We start from the raw sequence: 20585 nt of genomic DNA, 5'->3' as shown, positions 1-20585 counted from the left end.
TGACCTTGGCTATGTATCTGGTTGGCCCACAATTAGTCCGACCCATTTTAAAGTTCAAATGAGCCCCAAATCGTGCATATTCTCCATTTCGACGATTTTCATGTACAATAGACACTATTATTTTTTTGTTATCTCGATTCTAATGTAAAAAATATTGAATTTTTTCGTAAACGTCCGCTAAGACCTTGAATATGCAGCCCGTTGTCCCTCACAGCATGTCCGACCCATATTAAAGGTCAATGAAGCTCAGAAGCGCACGTAACTCACATTTCAACAATTTTTGTGTGCTCTAGCACACATTTTTTTTGGTGATCCTGATTCCGTCGTCTAAAATTCCAAAATTTTTTGTAGACGTTGCTCAACACCTTGACTATGCATCCGGTTGGCCATCATGTCCAGTTTGACCCATTTTAATGATCAAAGGAGCCGAGAAGCGCGCTTTCCCCCAATTTTGACGATCTTCGTGTGCTATAGGACACAATTTTTTTAGTTATCATGATTCCGACGTCAAAATACCAATTTTGTGTGGACGTTCGTCACGATATTGGCTATGCATCCAGTTGACCCTCACAGTAAGTCCGACCAATTTTTGAGGTCAAACAAGTTCTGAAGCACGCATACCCCCATGTCAACGATTTCCGTGTGCTATAGCACACAATTTTTGTGGTGATCCATATTCCATTGTCAAAAATGCGAAACCTTTTTGTGGACTTCCGTCAATATCTTGTCTATGCAGCCAGTTGTCCTTCACAGCAGTCCTACGCATTTTAAATGTCAAACAAGACCCAAAGTACACATACCCCCATTTCGACGATTTTCGTGTGGTTTAGAGCACCAATTTATTGGTGATCTGGATTTAAGCATTAAAAATGCTGATTTTTTTGGTTGATGTCCGTAATCACCTTTTCTTTTCAAATGGTTGGCCCTCACAGCAAATCCAAACAATTTTCAAGGTGTATCGAGCCCCAAAACGCACATACCCCCCTTATCAACGATTTTTGTGTGCTATGTTACACCATTTTTTTGGTGATACAGATTCCAATGTCAAAAATGCCAAATATTTTTGTTGATGTTCATCAAGATCTTTTCCATGAAACTGTTATCCCTCACGGAGATTCTAACCCATTTTATGTTCGAACAATGTCAAAAATGCCCCTCATTTCTACGATTTTCATGTGCTATAAGCAAAGAATGTTTTGGTGATCCAGATTCAAACATCAAAAATACGAAAGCTTTTTGTGGACGTTCGTCAAGACCTTTTATTATTCATCCAGTTTTCCCTCATGGATAGTCCGACCGATTTTTAAGGTTAAACGAGCCCCTAAGCGTCCATACCCCAATTTCGACGATTTTCGTGTGCTATAGCACACCTTTTTTTCTGGTCATCCGGATAGGGACGTCAAAAATGCTGAATTTTTTTGTAAACATCCATTGAGACCTTGGAATTTCAGTTGGTTGTCCCTTATGGCCAGCCGACGCATATTAAAGGTCAACAAGGCCCGTAGCATATACCCCCCATTTCCACGATTTTCATGTGCTATAGCACACCATTTTTTTGTGATCCGAATTTCGACGTCAAAAAAGCCAAAAAAATTTATATACGTCCTTCAAGACTTTGTCAATTCATCGCGTTGGCCATCACGGTCAGTCCGACCCATTTTCAAGGTCAAACAAGCCCGAAAGCATGCATACCTCCTATTTCGATTATTTTTGTGTGCTATATAACACACCATTTTTTGGTGATATGGATTTCAACGTCAAAATGCCAAATTTTTTATGGACGTCTATCAAGACCTGCAGCCAGTTGGTCCTCACGGCCCGTATGACCCATTTTCAAGGCCAAACACGCCTCGATGTGTGCATTCTCCTGTGCTATAGCACAAAATTTTTTTGGTGATCCAGATCCTGACGTTGAAAGTGCCAAAAAGTTTTGTCGACGTCCGTCAAGAACATTTCTATGCAGCTGGTAGTCCCTCACGACCAGTATGACCCATTTTAAAGGTCAAACAAGCCTCAAAAAGTGTATCCCCCAATTTCGATGATTTTAATGTACTATAGCATAGAATTTCTTCAGTGATCCAGATTCTGAAGTTCAAAATGCCAAAAGTGTTTTTGGACGTCCTTCAAGAGTTTGGCTATGCAGCCGGTTGGCCATCACGGCCAGTCCGATTCGTTTTTTAGGTCAATCGATCCCTGAAGCGCTTATACCAATATTTTGATGATTTTTGTGTGATAGGACAACAATTTCTTGGCGATTCAGATTCCGACGTCGAAAATGCTTAAAGTTTTATTGAAAGTCTGTCAAGTCTTTGTCTATGCAGCTGATTAGGACTCAAAGCATGTCAGACCCATTTTCATGCTCAAACGAGGATCGAAGTTTGCATACCCTCATTTATACAATTTTTCGTGTGCTATAGCACAAATTTTTTTCGGTGTTTCGGATTATGTGTAAAAAATGCCAAAAAGTTTTATAGATTTCCTTCAAGACATTGGCTATGCAGTCGGTTGGACCTCACGATGAGTCCGACCCGTTTTCAAGGTCAAACAAACAAAGAAGCGCGCATACCCCCTATTTCGACAATTTTCGTGTGCTATAACACACCATTTTTTTGTTGATCTGGATTTCTAAGTAAAAATGCCTAAATTTTTTGTGGACGCTCGTTAAAACCTTGGCTATGCAGTAGTTTAGCTCTCATGACCAGTTTGACCAATTTTTAATGTCAAACGAGCCTCAAAGCTTGTGCTCCCTCATTTTGATGATTTTCGTAAGCTATAACACAACATTTTTTTGGTGATTCGTATTCCGACGTCAAAAATATCAAAATATTTTTTGGACATCCTTCAAGACCTTTTCTATGCAGCCAGTTGGTCCTCACAGCTACTATGATCCGTTTTAAAGGTCAAACAGGCCTTGAAGTGCACATACCCCCCACCCCCATTTCGATAATTTTCATGTGCTATAGCACACAATTTTTTTGGTGATCCAAATTTTGATGTCAAAAAATGCCGAAAGTTTTTGTGAATGTCCATCAAGACCTCGGCTATGCATATGGTTGGCCCTAACAGCCAACCCACCCATTTTAAAGGTCAATAAATCCTCAATGGGCGCATAACCCTAATTTCGACAATTTTTGTGTGCTATTGCCAACAGTTTTTCAGTGATTTGGATTCTGACGTCCAAAATGCAAAAAAACATAAAATGTGGACGTCCTTCAAGACATTGGCTATGCAGCCGGTTGGCTCTCACGGCCAATCTGACCCGTTTTCAAAGTCAATCGATTTTCAAAGCGCGCATAGCCCCAACTTCGACAATTTTCTTGTGCTATAGCATACAATATTTTTGTGATTTGGATTTTGACGTCCAAAATAGCAAAAAAAATTGGACGTCCTTCAAGACATTGGTTATGCAGCCGGTTGTCCCTCACGACCAGCCCTCGAATTTTCAAAGTCAAATGAGGCCTGAAGCACGCATACCCCCCCCCCCTTTCGATTATTTTCATGTGCTATAGCTCACCATTATTTTGGGCAATTAAGATGTTGATGTCAAAAATGCCAAAAAAAATTGTAGAAGTCCAACTACACCATGGCTATGAAGCCGATAGACCCTCACGGCAAGTCCGACCCATTTTCAAGGTCAAACTATCACGGGAGCGTGCATACCCCTATTTCGACGATTTTCATGTGCTATAGCACACTTTTTTTTGCGATGTGGATTTAGATGTCAGAAATGCCTACATTTTTCGTGGACGTCCGCCATGACCTTGGCCATGCAGCAGGTTGTCTCTCAAGACTAGTCCGACCCATTTTGAAGTTCAAACGAGCCCCAAGCCGTCCATATTCTCCATTTTGATGATTTTCGTGTACTATAGCACACTATTTTGTGGTTATCGTGATTCCGATGTAAAAAATGTTGAATTTTTTTTGTAAACGTCCCTTAAGACCTTGGATATGCAGTCGGTTGGCCCTCATGACATGTCTGACAAATAACAAATGTCAAACTAGCCCCGAAGCGTGCGTAACTCTCATTTCAACGATTTTCGTGTGCTCTAGCACACATTTTTTTATGGTGATCCTAATTACGTCGTCTAAAATTCAAAAATGTTATACAGACATCGGTCAATACTTGACTATGAATCCAGCTGGCTATCACATCCAGTTTGACAAATTTTCAAGATCAAACGAGTCACGAAACGCACATTCCCCCAATTTTGACGATCTTCGTGTGCTATAGAAAACAATTTTTTTAGTTATCCGGATTCCCACGCCAAAATGCAAAAATTATTTGTTGACGCCCTTCAAGACCTTGGCTATGCATTTAGTTGACCCTCACAGCATCCGACCTATTTTCAAGGTCAAACAAGCTCCGAAGCACAAATACCCTCAATGTCGACGATTTTCGTGTTCTATAGCACACAATTTTTTTGGTGATCCATATTCAAAACTAAAAAATGTGAAACCTTCTTGTGGTCGTCCGTCAATACCTTTACTATGCAGCCAGTGGCCTTCACAACAGTACTACGCATTTTTAATGTCAAAAGAGACTCGAAGCACGCATACCCCCCATTTCGATGATTTTCGTGTGGTTTAGAGCACCAATTTATTGGTGATCTGGATTTCAAAGTTAAAAATGCTGATTTTTTTGTGCACGTCTGTCATGACCTTGTCAAATGAGCCCCATAGAGCACATACCCCCTTATGTATGATTTTTGTGTGCAATGACACACCATTTTTTGATTATACGGATTCAAACGTAAGAAATGCCAAACATTTTTGTGGACATTCATCAAGACCTTGTCCATGAAACTGTTGGCCCTCACGGCGATTCAAACCCTTTTTAAGGTCAAACAAGCCCCGAAGCTCGCAGGCCCCTCATTTCTATGATTTTCATCTGCTATAGCAAAATAATGTTTTGGTGATCCGGATAGGGACGTCAAAAATGTTGAAATTTTTTGTAAATTTCCATCAAGACCTTCGAATTGCTGCTGGTTTTCACTCACGGCTATCCCGATGCATATTAAATGTCAATAAGGCCTGAAGCGTACCTACCCCCTATTTCGACGATTTTCATGTTCTATAACACAACTTTTTTTTAGTGATCTGGATTTTGATGTCAAAATGCCAAAAAATTTTCTGGACGTCCATCAATACCTTGGCTATGCAGCCGGTTGGTCCTCACGGCCAGTATGACCCATTTTCAAGGTCAAACGGGTCTTGATGCGTGCATTCCCCCTCATTTGACATTTTTTGTGTGCTATAGCACACAATTTTTTTGGTGATCCAGATTCTGATATTAAAAGTGCCAAAATGTTTTGTGGATGTCTGTCAAAAACTTTTCTATGCAGCTGGTTTTCCCTCACGGCCAGTATGACCCATTCTAAAGGTCAAACGGGCCTCGAAAAGCGCATTCCACCATTTTGACTATTTTCATGTACTATAGCATAGAATTTTTCCAGTGATCCGGATTTTGACGGGCAAAATGCTGAAATTTTTTTGGTCGTCACGGCCATTATGACCCGTTATCAAGGTCAAACAGGCCTCGATACTTGCATTCGCCCTATTTCGATGATTTGCGTGTGCTATAGCACATAATTTTTTGATAATTCAGATTTCGACATTGAAAATGCTGAAAAGTTTTGTGTACATCCGTCATGACTTTGACTATGTAGCCGGTTGGCCCTCACGGCTAGTATGACCCATTTTAAAGGTCAAACGGGCCTCATAGCACGCATTGCCCCCATTTCGACAATTTTCGTATGCTATAGCACACAATTTTTTCAGTGATCCGGATTTTGACGTCCAAAATGCTGAAATGTTTTTTTGATATCCTTCAAGACATTGGCTATGCAGTTGGTTGGCCCTCACGACCATTCCGACCCAATTTAAAGGTCAATCGATCCCCGAAGCATGCACAGCCCCGATTTTGATGATTTTTGTGTGATAACACAACATATTTTTGGCGATTCAGATTCTGATGTCAGAAATGCTTAATGTTTTTTTGGACGTCTTTCAAGTCCTTGTCTATGCAACCGGTTGGACCTCATGGCCAGTCTGACCCATTTTCATGGTCAAACAAGGCCCGAAGCACGCATACCCCCCATTTCGATGATTTTTCGTATGATATAGCACAACTGTTTTTTGGTGATCCGGATTACGACATCAAAAATGCCAAAAAGTTTTGCGGACGTACTTCATGACCTTGACTATGCAGTCGGTTGGATCTCACGGCAAGTCCGACCCGTTTTCAAGTTCAAACAAGCCACAAAGCGCGCATACCCCCTCTTTCGTCAATTTTCGGGTGCTATAACACACAATTTTTTTGGTAATCTGGATTCCAATGTAAAAATGACAAAATATTTGTGGACGTCCGTCAACACCTTGGCTATGCATCTGTTTCTCCCTTACGGCCAGTGCGACCCATTTTTAAGATCAAACGAACTTCGAAGCATGCATTCCCCCAATTTTGATGATTTTCGTAAGCTATAGCACAACAATTTTTTTGGTGATCTGAATAATTTAATAGCACAAACATGGGCAGCTCAAGGTTATTATCTAAAGAAAATTTGCAAAAAGAAGATATCATATCTTTTAACTAACCCAGTTCAGTCCCAAAGACACGTTGTGTGGTACTGGACTACTCCCTTGCCCAACAAGTAGGCAGAATCAAGTGATACCGCCCCTCCGCTGTATAATTCACACCTTGCCTAAATTTTAAATATTCCTTTCATTTTTTCCTTCCAAATATAGTGGCACTAATATATGAGAAATTTAACATCTTTGCATAAGCGTTTAACAGAAGTCTGGATACCATAACACGAAAGCTTAACTAACAATGAACAATAATTAGCTGAGCCATCCATTGAAAAATGTATTAATTATCCAAATTTGCAGATACGTATACCAATAAAATCAACTACTGTTTTCGAATTTTTTCAATCTTATTACAATTTGGGTGAGAATTGAAAGAAGAAAATTTGAATTGTTTGAAGGTAGACGGATTTGGAATAGAATTGAGAGAAGAAAATTTAAATTTTGAATTGGATCTGGACGGATTTGGAAGACAATTGAGAGAAGAAAATTTAAATCTTGATTTGGTTGAATCTTTTAATCTTTGGGAGAGATTGAAATTAACTAGATTAGCCTGATTTGGAAAACTCACATCAATTTTATGTTCTCTTTCCTTTAAAAGTGTAACTAATTTTATTTAAATGTTTCAGATTTAATGTATCCGGCTTCTCTGTTATATATTCGGGTGCTTCTTTGTTATATATTCGGACAACACTAATTTTGAGAGATTTTAATAAATTGAAAAAGAATAAGGATGAAACGTAATCTAGAACTTTACACTATGAGATTTATGTAAGTTATACTACTTTAAATGCATGAATTTGTATGTTTTAGATGTATAATATTTACATCGACTATTTCTGCTACCTCTATCATATAATTTTTTCGTGGGGTACCCTATTTGAACAATGCTACATAACATGTACCCAACTTTTTTTTTTATAGTTATTTATTTATTTATTTATTTTAGATTTTAAAAGAAATTGAATTTTTTTTACATGTCTAAAAAACTTCAATACAACTTTAAACATTTTGTCTGAAATTTTATATGGCCGGAGCTCAATCATTCCTGATTTCTGGTTGAAGTTCAAGCAAAAAACAACTAAGTTCAGCCACATGTATGATGTTCAAGCAAAATGGCTTAACTCAGTCATATATACTTGAACTACCGCCATAGAAAACTTCAAACCTAGCATGTTTAAAGTGGTTTAAAGTTTTTTAGATACTACAGATATGACTTTACGGTGGTCCCAAATTCTGGTCTATGTTACTGGAGCCCCTCTTATCACAATTCACAAACACAAATGTTTGAATATACGTAAAACATCAGCAACATAATAGATACTACGAAACTGACTACTCAATTGAATAAATGCAAACCGTCAATACATCAAGCAAAGCCAATGCTACTAAACTTGCATTTAATCTCTTAGCCAATCAAATGATAGAACAAATCAAGTCCATCTTGCAGTCATTATCCAATCACCTTAGTGTTGAACAAGTTAGAAATAGAGAATTGATGATATAGTTATACTTTACTCCTATACAAAGGTTCTTGTGACTGTTTACTGGCCCGGAATTGACAAGAATAGCAACACCAGATTACCGGACTATCTTAAATATGGATTATTAAGCTCCTTTATTACCTTTAAGATTTATGACAGCAAGCTCTTGTTCAACATATTCACCGGCACAAATGGGAGGATACTTGCTTGCAAGAGAACTTTCTGAAAAATGCCCTAAAGGTTTTAGCACTGCATCTGATGCTATGTGCGCAAATAGCTAGGTAAAACAGAAAATGAATCCAAGTTAGTATCAATTTTAACAAGTGCAACTTATGCAATCGAAAATAAAAAAATTGATCCAGATTTTTTTTAAAAAAAAACAGATTTCAGTCTAATTTCCTCACGCACCGTTGAGGATACTCTCCACAGACAGCAGTTTTGCTCCAGAGCTCGTTTAATCGCATCAGTGGTTCTATTAGTTACAACAACTTCATGCATGCCAGCCATGCATTCTCCAGCGGTCAACCATTCTATCTGAGTATTATTGAACAATACATTAAAAATTGTAGCAACTGAAACATCAACCAATATGCGAGGTAAATAGGGATACACTTATAAATCAAATTGACCTTTCAATCTATGATACAGATCTTGCAAATTGAATATTTTAAGATATATCTTGATTAGAAAATTTAGCATTTCAACATTACTATCACAGAGCTAATATTGAACCGAGAACAAGTAGCTCTAATTTTCTTATAAAATTGAACATACTCAATCAAACATGACATTTGTTTTACTTTTCTCCAATAAAAATGGAAAAACATAGGACCACAGTTTACTATTTCACCATGCCAAGGAAAGAGAGCACAGTGGTTGCATTATCATCTTAAGACCGTGTTGATGTTGATTGCTGGAGCTTAGCAGATTTAAATGTTAAATGCATTAGTACTGTCAAGAAAATTAAGAAGTGCATCAAATACTTTATACCTGCTTTCCTGCCTGAATAAGGAGGCACCCAACAGGAACCTTCACTTCCATTTTCTGCCCATTTCTAAGCCAAATACTTAGTCCAGGAAATCGACTTCTCCCATGAATAGTAAGGAAGTTCAGGTCATAGTGGTATCCTGCAAATACTGTTCCCTCTTTTCCATAACGCCTCAGGTCACTTCCCGTTGGAGCAAGCAGATGTGGTCCCTGGAAACTAGAATCAGTCATAAAGAGATGTAATAGAGCAAAAACATCAATTCTGGAAATTAGAATTAGTCATAAAATGATAGAAGAATAACATTTCTAGAAAACATTTTTAAACTCGCAGAACATATTATGCTCATACACCCCTGACATTGGTGGTGGGTCCAAGTACCAATGTTAATTCAATAGAGAGAGACGATCAAATTTTCCTTTGAGAAAACAAAGGAATCTGTTTTCTTGTAATTTTCAGTCTTGTCCAAACCATTTTAAGCAACATTTCACTCTTAACGCAAGGAAAGGCGCCAAGAGTTGTCCCATTTTTATGATCCATTTCATCACTCAGAACAAGGATCCAGACTATACAGAGAGGATTATCAGAGACGAAGGATGGGAAAATAATCATGTATGTGTATCTGGTTCATGAAGTTAAGGACAAGATAAGGACATCGATTATTCAATTGCCAAATTTGAATCTTAACAACCTTCCAAACTAATCTAGTGGGAGAAGCTCCCACTTCTCTCTACCTTTTCCTTCTCGAGAATTCCCCAAAAGGTTCTAACGGTCATCTTGAAAGCAAACTGCTCTCCCTCGACTTGTTCAGCAAAGACCTCTGCCCTCCACACCAGCTCCCCAGACCCGGTCTAACCCCAATTTCAAGCCTCTCTACTGCTAATTCATCAAGGAGAAATCATTAACAAAGCCATCACTCCTTGAATAGGGAGAATTTCTGCTCTCAGGAACCCTCTAGCTGGGGGTAACTCCTTAATTTTCACAGCTGTACTTGGTGGCCCAGGCAATAATGGCAAAGCTACAAAGAAATAAGTTTGCCCCAAGTATGATTACTCTGATGAGAAACCCCTGCGGTTAGTTTCACCAAAGAAACGTGCTATGTTTGCTGAAACCTGTTGTCTGAAGCATTGGTAAATTTCAACGAATCAGATTATCTATCTAAAAAATTTGTGCCAACTTCCTCAAATCAACCCCTCTTAAGGGTAAGGTCAAGATTAGTGCATATAATATGAAAAATGTGTTGTTTGATCTGGAGGAAGATCATAGAAATATGTACAAAAGGAATCTCCATCTACTTTGTGGCATGAATATGAAGCAACTCAAATGGACTACTGATCTAAAAATCAGAATAGGAAATAATACTGGCACCGTTATGGATTACCTCCCTAATTATGGTGGAATTTCTTTCAATGGGATGCATTGTGCCAAATTTTTGAACCTATGGGCATTTTCATCATCACCGACAAAGAAACTTGTCCAAAACTAGGCCTACAGCTAAAATCAAGGTTAAAATCGATTCAACTAGACCTCAAGGCAGTTTTGATTGATCTCACTAATGAAGCAGAACACAAGGAAATCATAGTTCAGAAGGTTGAATATGAATTGATACTGGAATGCTGTAGTCACAGCAAAGTGCAGGGCCATGTAGAATACTCCAACCTGAATGAGGAAAAAGATCGTTACTAGATCTGGGGAAAATAACAATGGTGTTGCAAAAGTCCCCAAAACTAATGAAACACGGGTGGAGATCAAGTGTGATAGCTTCAAAGATCTAAATGCTATAGCCCTAAAGCTGAGATAGTGGAAGAAGAAAAGGGTTGGGCAACTGTAGTTAAAAGGAAAGGAAAGAAAAAAAAAAGGAGCAATAAAATAGCTCTAAACAGATCAAAGCTGCAAGTGCGACAATATTCCTCAAAAGATCAGTCAGGAAACTGAAACAAATTTAAAGGAGACTCAGGCAGGATCAAAATCCATGTAATCATCTCAAAAGAAGGATGTTATATGGATTTTGTTGAGGAACAGCCGAAAAGCAGACTATCCAAAAACTCATCCAGAATCTCCAAAAATCAGGCTGACAAACCTATTCCTAGGAAGATCCAGAGACCAGAAAAGAACTCTTTTCAAGAAGATTGGGCCTCCTTGTGATAAGAACAAAAAGAAAGGTGAGGAAGGTATCAAAAGAAATACCTATACCAATTGTGAGGGGACAAAGGATTTGAAATATAGAGAACTGCAACTCCTAACAGAGGAATTAGAGATTCGGAACAGTTGCAGGAATTTGCTTTTTTTAGTTAGACCTCAAGAAATTCCAGTTGGAAATATTAAGCCACTTCTTGATCTTAAAAAAAGGAAATAATTAAACCAAGGATCAGAGAAACTGCCTCCTGGATTCTCAGATATAAGCGATGGGGCTTAGGAGAAGAGTAATGATATACTGATTGTCATGGACAATATCCCAGTAGAGACTAATTATCAAATTGATGACTATGACAGATGATTATCCTCATTTTGAATCTGAATATGAACAAGAGGTTGAGGAGGTTTCATTTCAAAATGTACATGCTTTCCTATCTGAGGGGAAAATCCCCAATTAGCTAGGAACCAATCAATTTTACACCCTATATAAGGCAGGAATTTATTAAATAATTAACTTTTAATTTGATGAAATTTACCTGTTTCCTGGAGGTCTGGATGGAAATCAATCGGGACTGTCTAGTTCTCAACAACATATCCAATGAAATCCTACAAGTGGAGTCTGGGGAGGTTAAATTGTACGCAAACTTTACCCCTACATAGCTGGGGGCTGAGAAGGATTGGCTACTTTTCAAGGAGTCAAATCCACAAAGAAGAGAAACAAATCTGTAATTCACATTGTTTCCAGTGTGCCCTTTCATAGAACTTAAGGAGTACTAGAACTCAAAGTGCATTCAAAAGACTCAAAAACTCTCAAAAATCAATACTAACTCACCCTAATTTGTTTGCAAGAACTCAATATGAAGGCAAAATATTTGGACCAGTAAATCAATTAGCTTGGCGTGAATGGCTGTTACTGAGTTACTCTGCTGTAAATAACAAAATTTGGGGTATTTCGTCCAATGACTTTGATGTTCATAGTTCTTACAATCAAGGAAGTATATCAAGAAGTTGCCAATACTGAGGTCCACCTCTCTACTATCTATGCTAAATGTAGGACTATTTTTGAGGAAGGAGCTGCGGGAAGATTTGATCAAATTCTCTAGTACTTTAAATGGACCTTGGGTTGTGATTGGTGACTTCAATGACTGATCCTGAAGAAAAAGTAGGGGGAAATCCTTACAGAATAGACAAGAGTTTTGATTTCCTGGAATACTTGAGATACTGGTATGTAGGATGTTGGCTTTCTGGGAAATATGGTTACCTTGCGCAATAAAAGAGGGACCCCTCATACTATATGCAAGAGGCTTGACAGGATGATTTATAACTCAAAATGGTTTGAATTGTACGGTAAATGTCTGTAACTCATCTTGTCAATGCATGCTCTGATCATGTGGCACTTCATATTCAAATTACCCCGGCTGAAGAGGTATACGTAAAGCACTAAAATTTCTTGACTGAGCATATGGAATTCCATGAGGTGGGAGACTGAAACCTTAGATTTCAATGGAAGAGAGAACTTTGATCGCTTGCTTTTTGCTGAAATATGACTTAATGATTTATTCCTCAAAAACCCTTCAAATAAAATTCTTATAGAAGTAAGAAACATAAATCCTATTCCAAACTAATAACAATAACTTATAACCTAATTCTTGTGAAGCTATGAAACATAAAACTCTAGTGTAGAATAATAAATAAAGCAACTATAAATATAAATTAAATACTTAATTTGATGGCTTCCAACACATCCACAACATTAACCCCCCTCTCATGTTGAAAGAGTTGTCCTCAAGCTCGAATTTTTATGGCAATCATCCAGAACTTCCAGAATATAGTCTGCTGAATCATCCAATTCCAGCCAGAAAAAGTCATTCGCACCGGTGAATGGCTGAATATGGTTCATCATAATTTTAGCATAATCCCTTAGCTCTTCTCTCTGCCATTTCTGCACGAGTTAATTGCTTGACCAAAGGGGTCTGGTTTTTGGTCTTGGTATTAGTCAAGGTAAATGAATCAACTAAACTAGTAGCAGATTTTTTTGCCAAGTTTATTGTGAGCCAAGACTTGTCCGGGACTGCTGCCTTTTCTGCAGTTGTTGTTTTCGCTCTAAAACCCTAGATACACTCATTGCTATCGATAAGTCAAGTGGTTTGAGCAACTGCACGTCCGTTCTGATTGAATCATCTAAACCTGCCATAAATAATCCCATGTGCAAGTGCTCTGGAATAAGCTCTCGTCAGCCCTAGCAAGCTTTCTTGAAACTGACGTTTATAAAGTTCAACCGTACCAGTTTTCCGAAGCGTGACCAATTCGCCCACCAGATTGCTACTTTCGGGAGATCCAACTCACTGGAAACACGTTTCTGAAAGTCCCTAACTCATTGGGCCCTTCACTCATTTAAGCTGATAATAATTGTGCTTCACTTAACAGTTGAAACCCAGCCACTCCAACCTTTCCCGCATCTATTGTATGTTGATTTTCAAAAAATTGCTCAAAACAATGTGCCCAAACTAATGGGTCGCTGGTGCCATCCTAGGTAGGAAAATTTATCTTTGCGTCCCTTGGTATTGTCAAATTGGAATTACCACAAGTTTGATGATTCTGACCAGCCAGTTGAATAGGCACTATATTGCCTTTATTAGTTGGAATTGTTGATCTACCTGTCATCAGCGCACTACTGGATTCTGCCCCGTAGACTTCTGGTTTTCTATAGTCAATTCTCAAGCTAGAAAATAGTTCTTGAATAAGTCACAGGACGATGAACATGAAAATCTAAATCAATTGATTTCGAGTTTCCCTTGCCTTTGTTCGAATTCCTAGATCAACCTATTTTGTATATAACTTCAGCTCTTCAAAGGGAGACTGAAACCTTAGAATTCTATGGAAGAGAAAACTTAGATCTCTTGCTTTTTGCTGGAAAATATGACTTAATGATTTATTCCTCAAAAACCCTTTAAATAGGAGCCATATACATCAATAGGATGTCTAATTCTTATAGAAGTGGGAAACCTAAATCCTATTCCAAACTAATAACTATAATAACCTAATCCTTATGAAGCTATGTAACATAAACCCTATTCTAGAATAATAAATAAAACTACTAAAAATATAAATTAAATACTTAATTTAATGGCAGTTTCAGAAATACTTTCATATAACGGCTTCCAACACATCCACAATACTTTGTTTCCTAGTCCGTGAAGAAGCTGGATAGACTAAGAAGAAGAATTTTGTGGAAAGGCAACAAAGAGAGGGGGAGATATTATATAGTGGAATGGGAGGTCACTCAATTAAGAAAAGGACAAGGAAGATTAGGAATAAAGAATCTGGAAATCCGAAATTCAAAACAGCTGCCTTTTGATGAAATGGCTTCTGACATTCTGTGATGAAGAAAATTCTCACCGTAAGGAAGTAACTATTCAGAAGTTTGGACAGAACAGTCCTTGGTGCTCAAGAGTTGAATTGCACTTATCAGACAGGAATATGGAGGGCTATCAGAGGTCTATGGTCAAAGCTTCAGGGGTACTCTAAAATCAAAGTGGGCAATGATAACAATTTTAGATTTTGGAAGGATAATTGGATAGGGGAAGTACCACAGCAGGATAAATTTCCAGATCTCATGTTATTATCTAGCAGCCCTGAAATTGTTGTGTCTGATTGTTGGTCCCCCAGGGTTGGGATCTTAACTTTTGAAGGCACTTAAATAACTAGGAGACAGAATGAAATAGTTCACTTGCCAAAAGAAGTGGAAACTTTTGGTGGGAAAATAATGGAGCCTTATAGACTTAGATCGAGACACAGTTTAGAAGGAAGTTTCATGGTAAATAAGTTATACAAGAGGGAGAATAGCATTATGAAGGATGAAGAGCTAAAGATATGGAAAAGTGTCTGAAAGAACATAGCCCCTATAAGACTGAAGTGCTTCACATGGCTAGTGGTAAAAAAGGCACGTCTTAGAGCCCGTTTGGATTGGCTTTAAAAAATTAGCTTTTAAGTCAAAAAAAGTCAAACTTAAATGACTTTTAAGTCAAAATAAAGAATAGGGGGAGACCTACTTTTGGTTTTAACTTACCTTAATTCATTTAAACTTATTTTAAGTTATTTTTAACCTTGCCAAACACTTCCTATCTTTTATCCGAAGTCATTTTGACTTATTTTAAGTTATTTTTATGTTTGTCAAACACTTCCAAAAGTCAAAAACTAACTTAAAAGTAAATTTGACCAACTGTAAGCCCATCCAAGCGCCCTCTTACTCATGAAGTGTTACAAAAGAAGGGGATAGTTGTGGTGGCTAGATGTTTTTTTGTGCAATGAGACTGGGAGATAAACAATTACTTGTTCCTCAATTGTGGAGCGTGTTTTTCAGACTCACAAAGACAGTGTAGACAATGCATGAACATACAGCTGGTCTAATGAGTTGTTAAATGAAAAGAGGGGGACACAAAAGTCATAATAATGGTGGAAGATAATACCCTCTTGCATATGGTGGTCAATCTGGAGGAAAGAAATGGGAATTGTTTTGAAGACGATCAAATCATTCCATGATGTGAAATGGAATTCTCTGGTGACTTATTTTTTTGGTGACTTTATTTTTTTGGTATAAACAGAACTATATGGAGGAAATAGAGGAGTTGTAGAATTTCTAGGAGCTTTATAAAGCTAGAGTCTACTTGTTTTGTAATATGTTTCTGATGGTGGCCATTATTGGGAATGATGAAGATAACAATACTAATCCTAAAAAAAAGAATGGCACAGTGCTATAAAAATTATATATGAGGAAGTTTTCACCAGAAGGATGGCATGGTGCAACACAAATTAGATATAAGAAAGTAGTCACTGAAAAGATACACAAAATTACGCCAATAAATTATGAAAAAGTAGTTACAGAAAAGATGGCACGGTGCTACACAAACACTGATGGATATGGGGTTGACACAAAAAGTCCCAAAATGTTGCCGGAAATTGACGCGTGGTGACATGTCGGACTGAGTTTTCATTGGTCCTACTTTTGTTTACATAACCATAAGTTAGGCGGTGGGCGTATACGAGTCACAGCCACCCACCGGCATCAGAAGTTCTTTGTTAATATATCAGGATTATAGAAGCTCTGATGCAATGTGAAAAATATAAAACAAAAATATTATTAAACTATATATCTACATTGTTACATTGATAGCCTATTTATAGTCACTATATTAGACTCCTTTTCTAACTAGGATAACTACATTATAATGCTTTTCCAAGTAGAAATCTATAAATATTCCTATTCTAAGTAGGATTGTATATATTATTCTTGTTCTTATTCATATCCTACCATAGTTGAACATCGATTCTTTAATGGACCAAACCATCTAAAGTTATCCCACCATTACCTCGTGACTAGTTTGCAATGAAGTAGAATGTGATTATAAGTCTTCACATGTCTCCTAACAAAGAAAACACCAACTTATGTAGACAACTTTTTGTTTCCTAAAATTCTTCGCCATCAAAATCACCCCTCTAGTAGCTAGCCAAGTGAAGAAGCGACCTCGACACCTTAGGAATCCAAGCTGAATCATATGAAGACAATCCTCCACTCTCACCAAAAGCTTTTTGTAGAAGGAGTAAACACAAAACATTGTGTTAGTCTCTAACTCCCAACTCAAAGCATCGAGTTTGCCGACTAGCTCGCATTGCTTGTGAAGTAAAGCTAGCAATCTCTAAAACTCGGTCACCTCCAAATCTTGGAAATCTCTCATGAATCTCTATAGTCCCCAAAAACCCCCACCCCTTGTGTCCCCCTAACTTGCTGAACAGACAATTCCTTTTTGCAAGATACCTACCCTATACAAGATCGAAAAATCATCCTTTAGTGCTAAATCTCCACACCACTTCAGCAATGTATAATAAAAGGCTCCCCATCCCTTCATTATATTCCTCCACACCCCTTTTCTAAGAACTTAAACAACATAACTACTCTTACTGATTTCACAAATTTTCAAATGAACAAGAATGGGTCCTTATTAATCTTTGTCTTTATTGATGATATTATTCTTTTTTCTAGTAGCTGCAGAAAGTCTCTTCAGTTACTGATGGAGGCTCTATCAGGATATGAGAAAGTATCAGCAAGTTGGTCAAAAAACTTAAATCAATGTGTTATACCCGCACCCAATGCTCAACCTGAAGCAATCTCAAGGGTTGAGAGCTACAGGGACTGAGCGCATTTTTTCTCCTATCGAATACTTGGGATCTCCATTGTATGTTGGGAGGAAGAAGATATCAATATTCTCATAGATATAATCAAAGTGCTAAACAAAATTTCTGGCTAGCACACTAAATTCCTGTCTACTGGTGGAGACTCTGATGCTACAAAACAGTCGAGCTTGGGAGTGTTAAATAACTGATTGACATTGACGTTGTGAGTTACTTGATTCCGTCTGCAGTGCCTCGGAATCTTTCCTTATTTATATACAATGTTCTTATCATTGTCCAGACAGTATCATTTTGGACACATTTATACTAAACTATTCATAGAAGCTCGTGACTTGTACTACCAGGTTCAAGAAGTATTTCGGTCTTTCCACGTTGTTGATTCTAGAACTTGTTGTTTACGAGATTCAATGTCTCAACATTTATTCATGTTTGTTACATATCACAATGGGATTCTATTGATTTTGGGTTCGCCAAACAGATTGGGAATAGGTATCATTGTGGCTTAGGCAAATTGGATCATGACTTTGATGCAAAATGGACCTTTGGTCAAATCACAATCTTGGAAAGCCTCGTGTAAGGTTAAAAATTTGGTCAGCAAGCATATTTTGAGGAAGGTTGGAAAAGGGGATGCAGCTTTTTTATGACAAGGAAACTGAAGCCACTACCCGTTGGTTGTTCAGTGGAGTGGATGGGATCTCTTTTTCTTCCCAGGAGAACCTTTTATGTGACTTCAGACCATCTCCAACCCCACCCAATTTTCCTCTCCAAACTATATAAATGGAGGGGGGGGGGGGGGGGAATAGAGATATATATCAATTTTACACCAACAAGAATCAGTCAAACATAAACAATCTTAGGCATATCCATTGTTCATTGACAATGATTTCAGTCTAATTCACATCTGTCTGCCTTCCCTTTGGGGGTGAAGGGGGTGTTCTTGAGTTACAGCACAAAACAGCATCTTAACAGACAAAGAATAACTAATTAATTAAGTCATCAAATTCGATGATAAAAAGCAATCAGTTGGAGACACAAATTGTAAAATTTTCCACTGACATGAAACGACACGCACCTGCTGCATTAAGGAAGTAAATGCATCCTTTGAGAGACCAAAACCAATCGCAGCCATTTCTGCAACAGACTGAAAAACCGAGCAGTCACATTCCACAATTCTCAAACCAGTAGCATAATAAATAAAAGATGCAAATGCTTATAAGTTGTAACCCACCTCTACAGCAGATATCATCTTATATCCCCATGAGTCCATAGTACATTTCCATTCAGGAAAGCCCTCAGGTATTACTGGCTCTGAATTCAGTTCCTGCAAGTGTATAATGCTTGTTTTACTTACTAGCAGCAATTTTCAGGTCTTATGGAACTAATTGTCACCATTGATATCTCATCTTTGAATAACATAAATGAAATGGGGAAATGAGAGGAGAAACCTTAAAACTGGTAATCTTTGGACGGGGACCAACTCTCCACATGTATCTCCATTTAGGGTCTGGTCCAGATGGACTAGATGGTTGATTTTCTTTAGGCATTGCTTTAAGCTTCTCTTTCATTTCCTCATCAACCAGGCTACGTGGGACTTCAACTCCTTCAGGTGTCACCCCGACCTGTCAGACATTGACATGAATAGTTTTCCAAAAAAGAGGCTTAATGAGCACTTGAGCAGACTTGGAATTTATCGAGCCGATTGAGTACATCTATCTTTCTAGTTATTAATCGACAAAACTAGCTATCACTTCTCTATGATTGACAGCAAACCCATGAGAAGGAGAATTAAAGCAAAATAATTTTGTTATCTAAACATGCAGTACAAGCAGCAGAAAATACAAACTGTACGATTCAATGACATTTTTAAAGCTATTTTCACTTGCCAGTTCGTCGTTTGACATATGCAGACAATGGAGAATATAGTAAGTAAACCAAATCGGTCAGATGAGATAATTTCACCCAACAAAAGGCTATTTTTACTGGCCACATTATTTTTGCCAAGCTTGATAAAAGCATAAGTGGTCAAACAGAAGAAGAAGTCTTTACTTTATCATAAAACCCATGACCCTAATTTCTTCCAGTGCACAGTAGGTAAGCTGGAGCCTCACATGATAAGAAATCTAGAAAAAGGAATTCAGGCTAGGGTTTTGATTCATTGCCTTTGCTAATGCCGAAATTAATCCGTTTCTAGGTACTGAGGACACCAAACTGATCAAACTCAGATAAGACAACACACTCAAATTGGAGTAAATATAATGCCTAAACTAATCAGTATTTGAATGACTTTGATGTTGAGAGAGAAAATCATCAACAAGACTTGTGAATGATAAAAGCTTTGGAAATACAAAAGTTGGGGATGACCTGATAATGTAGATGAGGGCGCTCCTGAAGGCGCTTAAATTCTTCAGGCTGTTGGAAGTACTTTTCCATCATATCAATGAACTTATCATTATCTTCAGCGGTACACCTCGGATCCTTCACCAATAAAGCTCCAGTTTCTCTTAGGGTTCGACTCACCTCCAAGCACATACTCTTAATATGGGAATCCAACTCATCGCTACAGATTTCCAGATAGGGTGCCAGATCAATTACAGGAAGCTCCATTTCCAACTCAGTGGCTACTCAATGGCTACTAAATGCTAGTGGCTTCGACTTTCGCCTCTTTTTAGTGCCTGCCTAAACGGCGCACCGGATCACAATCTCTGCTGGTTTTCACTTTTCAGTTTTGATATAGGCTAATTACAACCCGCCTCATGCGCAAAAAATATTGGTTACACAAATAAATTAGTACTCTCTCAATTTATTATTACTATATTCTTAAAATTAATATGTAAAATCTAAAATCATGCCACGACCATCAAATAAAAAGTCATAATTATTATAAAAAAAAAAGTATTTATAGTAGAATAAAATGACAAGAAGAAAATAAGACGCACAAAGTGATACTAGTAGTTTTTCTCTGTTATTGTATGTTTTTCTTTTTACTTACGGAAAAAGTCCTAAAATACCTTTGAAGTATTGAAAATGTATACAATTATCCTCATCCACCTATTGGCCCCCAAATACCCTTCATATCCACCTTTGGGTCCAAATTTACCCCTTTATTAACGGACCAAAATTAAAAATAATTAAATAATAATTTTTAATTACGTGGCACTCAATCATTGGTTGTAATTTAATTATTTAAAATAATTTTAAACTCACCC

At 37.7% G+C, this 20585-nt stretch overlaps 1 protein-coding gene across 1 annotated transcript; it reads right to left on the bottom strand.

Moving 5' to 3' along the window:
• Positions 1–7906: 7906 nt before the first annotated feature.
• Positions 7907–20295, bottom strand: LOC101260182 (uncharacterized). Its single transcript, XM_004248488.3, has 7 exons — positions 19741–20295; positions 18825–18998; positions 18608–18700; positions 18452–18520; positions 9060–9266; positions 8478–8603; positions 7907–8346 (listed from the first exon to the last, which is right to left on the bottom strand). The coding sequence occupies exons 1-7, from the start codon at positions 19981–19983 to the stop codon at positions 8194–8196; spliced, it is 1065 nt and encodes a 354-aa protein (XP_004248536.1). The 5' UTR covers positions 19984–20295; the 3' UTR covers positions 7907–8193.
• Positions 20296–20585: the final 290 nt, after the last annotated feature.

The sequence above is a fragment of the Solanum lycopersicum genome, chromosome 10 (assembly GCF_036512215.1).
Source record: "Solanum lycopersicum chromosome 10, SLM_r2.1".
NCBI classification, from domain to species: domain Eukaryota; kingdom Viridiplantae; phylum Streptophyta; class Magnoliopsida; order Solanales; family Solanaceae; genus Solanum; species Solanum lycopersicum.
Note: the sequence above shows the minus strand (reverse complement) of the source record. Positions and strands in the feature narration are given on the sequence as shown.

Bases quoted from the DNA above. Each gene is read 5' to 3' on its own strand.
- LOC101260182 (XM_004248488.3), bottom strand. From the start codon at position 19,983: ATGGAGCTTCCTGTAATTGATCTGGCACCCTATCTGGAAATCTGTAGC. The intron at 18,999-19,740 runs GTCATCCCCAAC...AATGTCTGACAG, and splicing joins GCCCTCATCTACATTATCAG to GTCGGGGTGACACCTGAAGG. The intron at 8,347-8,477 runs GTGCGTGAGGAA...TGTTTTACCTAG, and splicing joins TGTGGAGAGTATCCTCAACG to CTATTTGCGCACATAGCATC.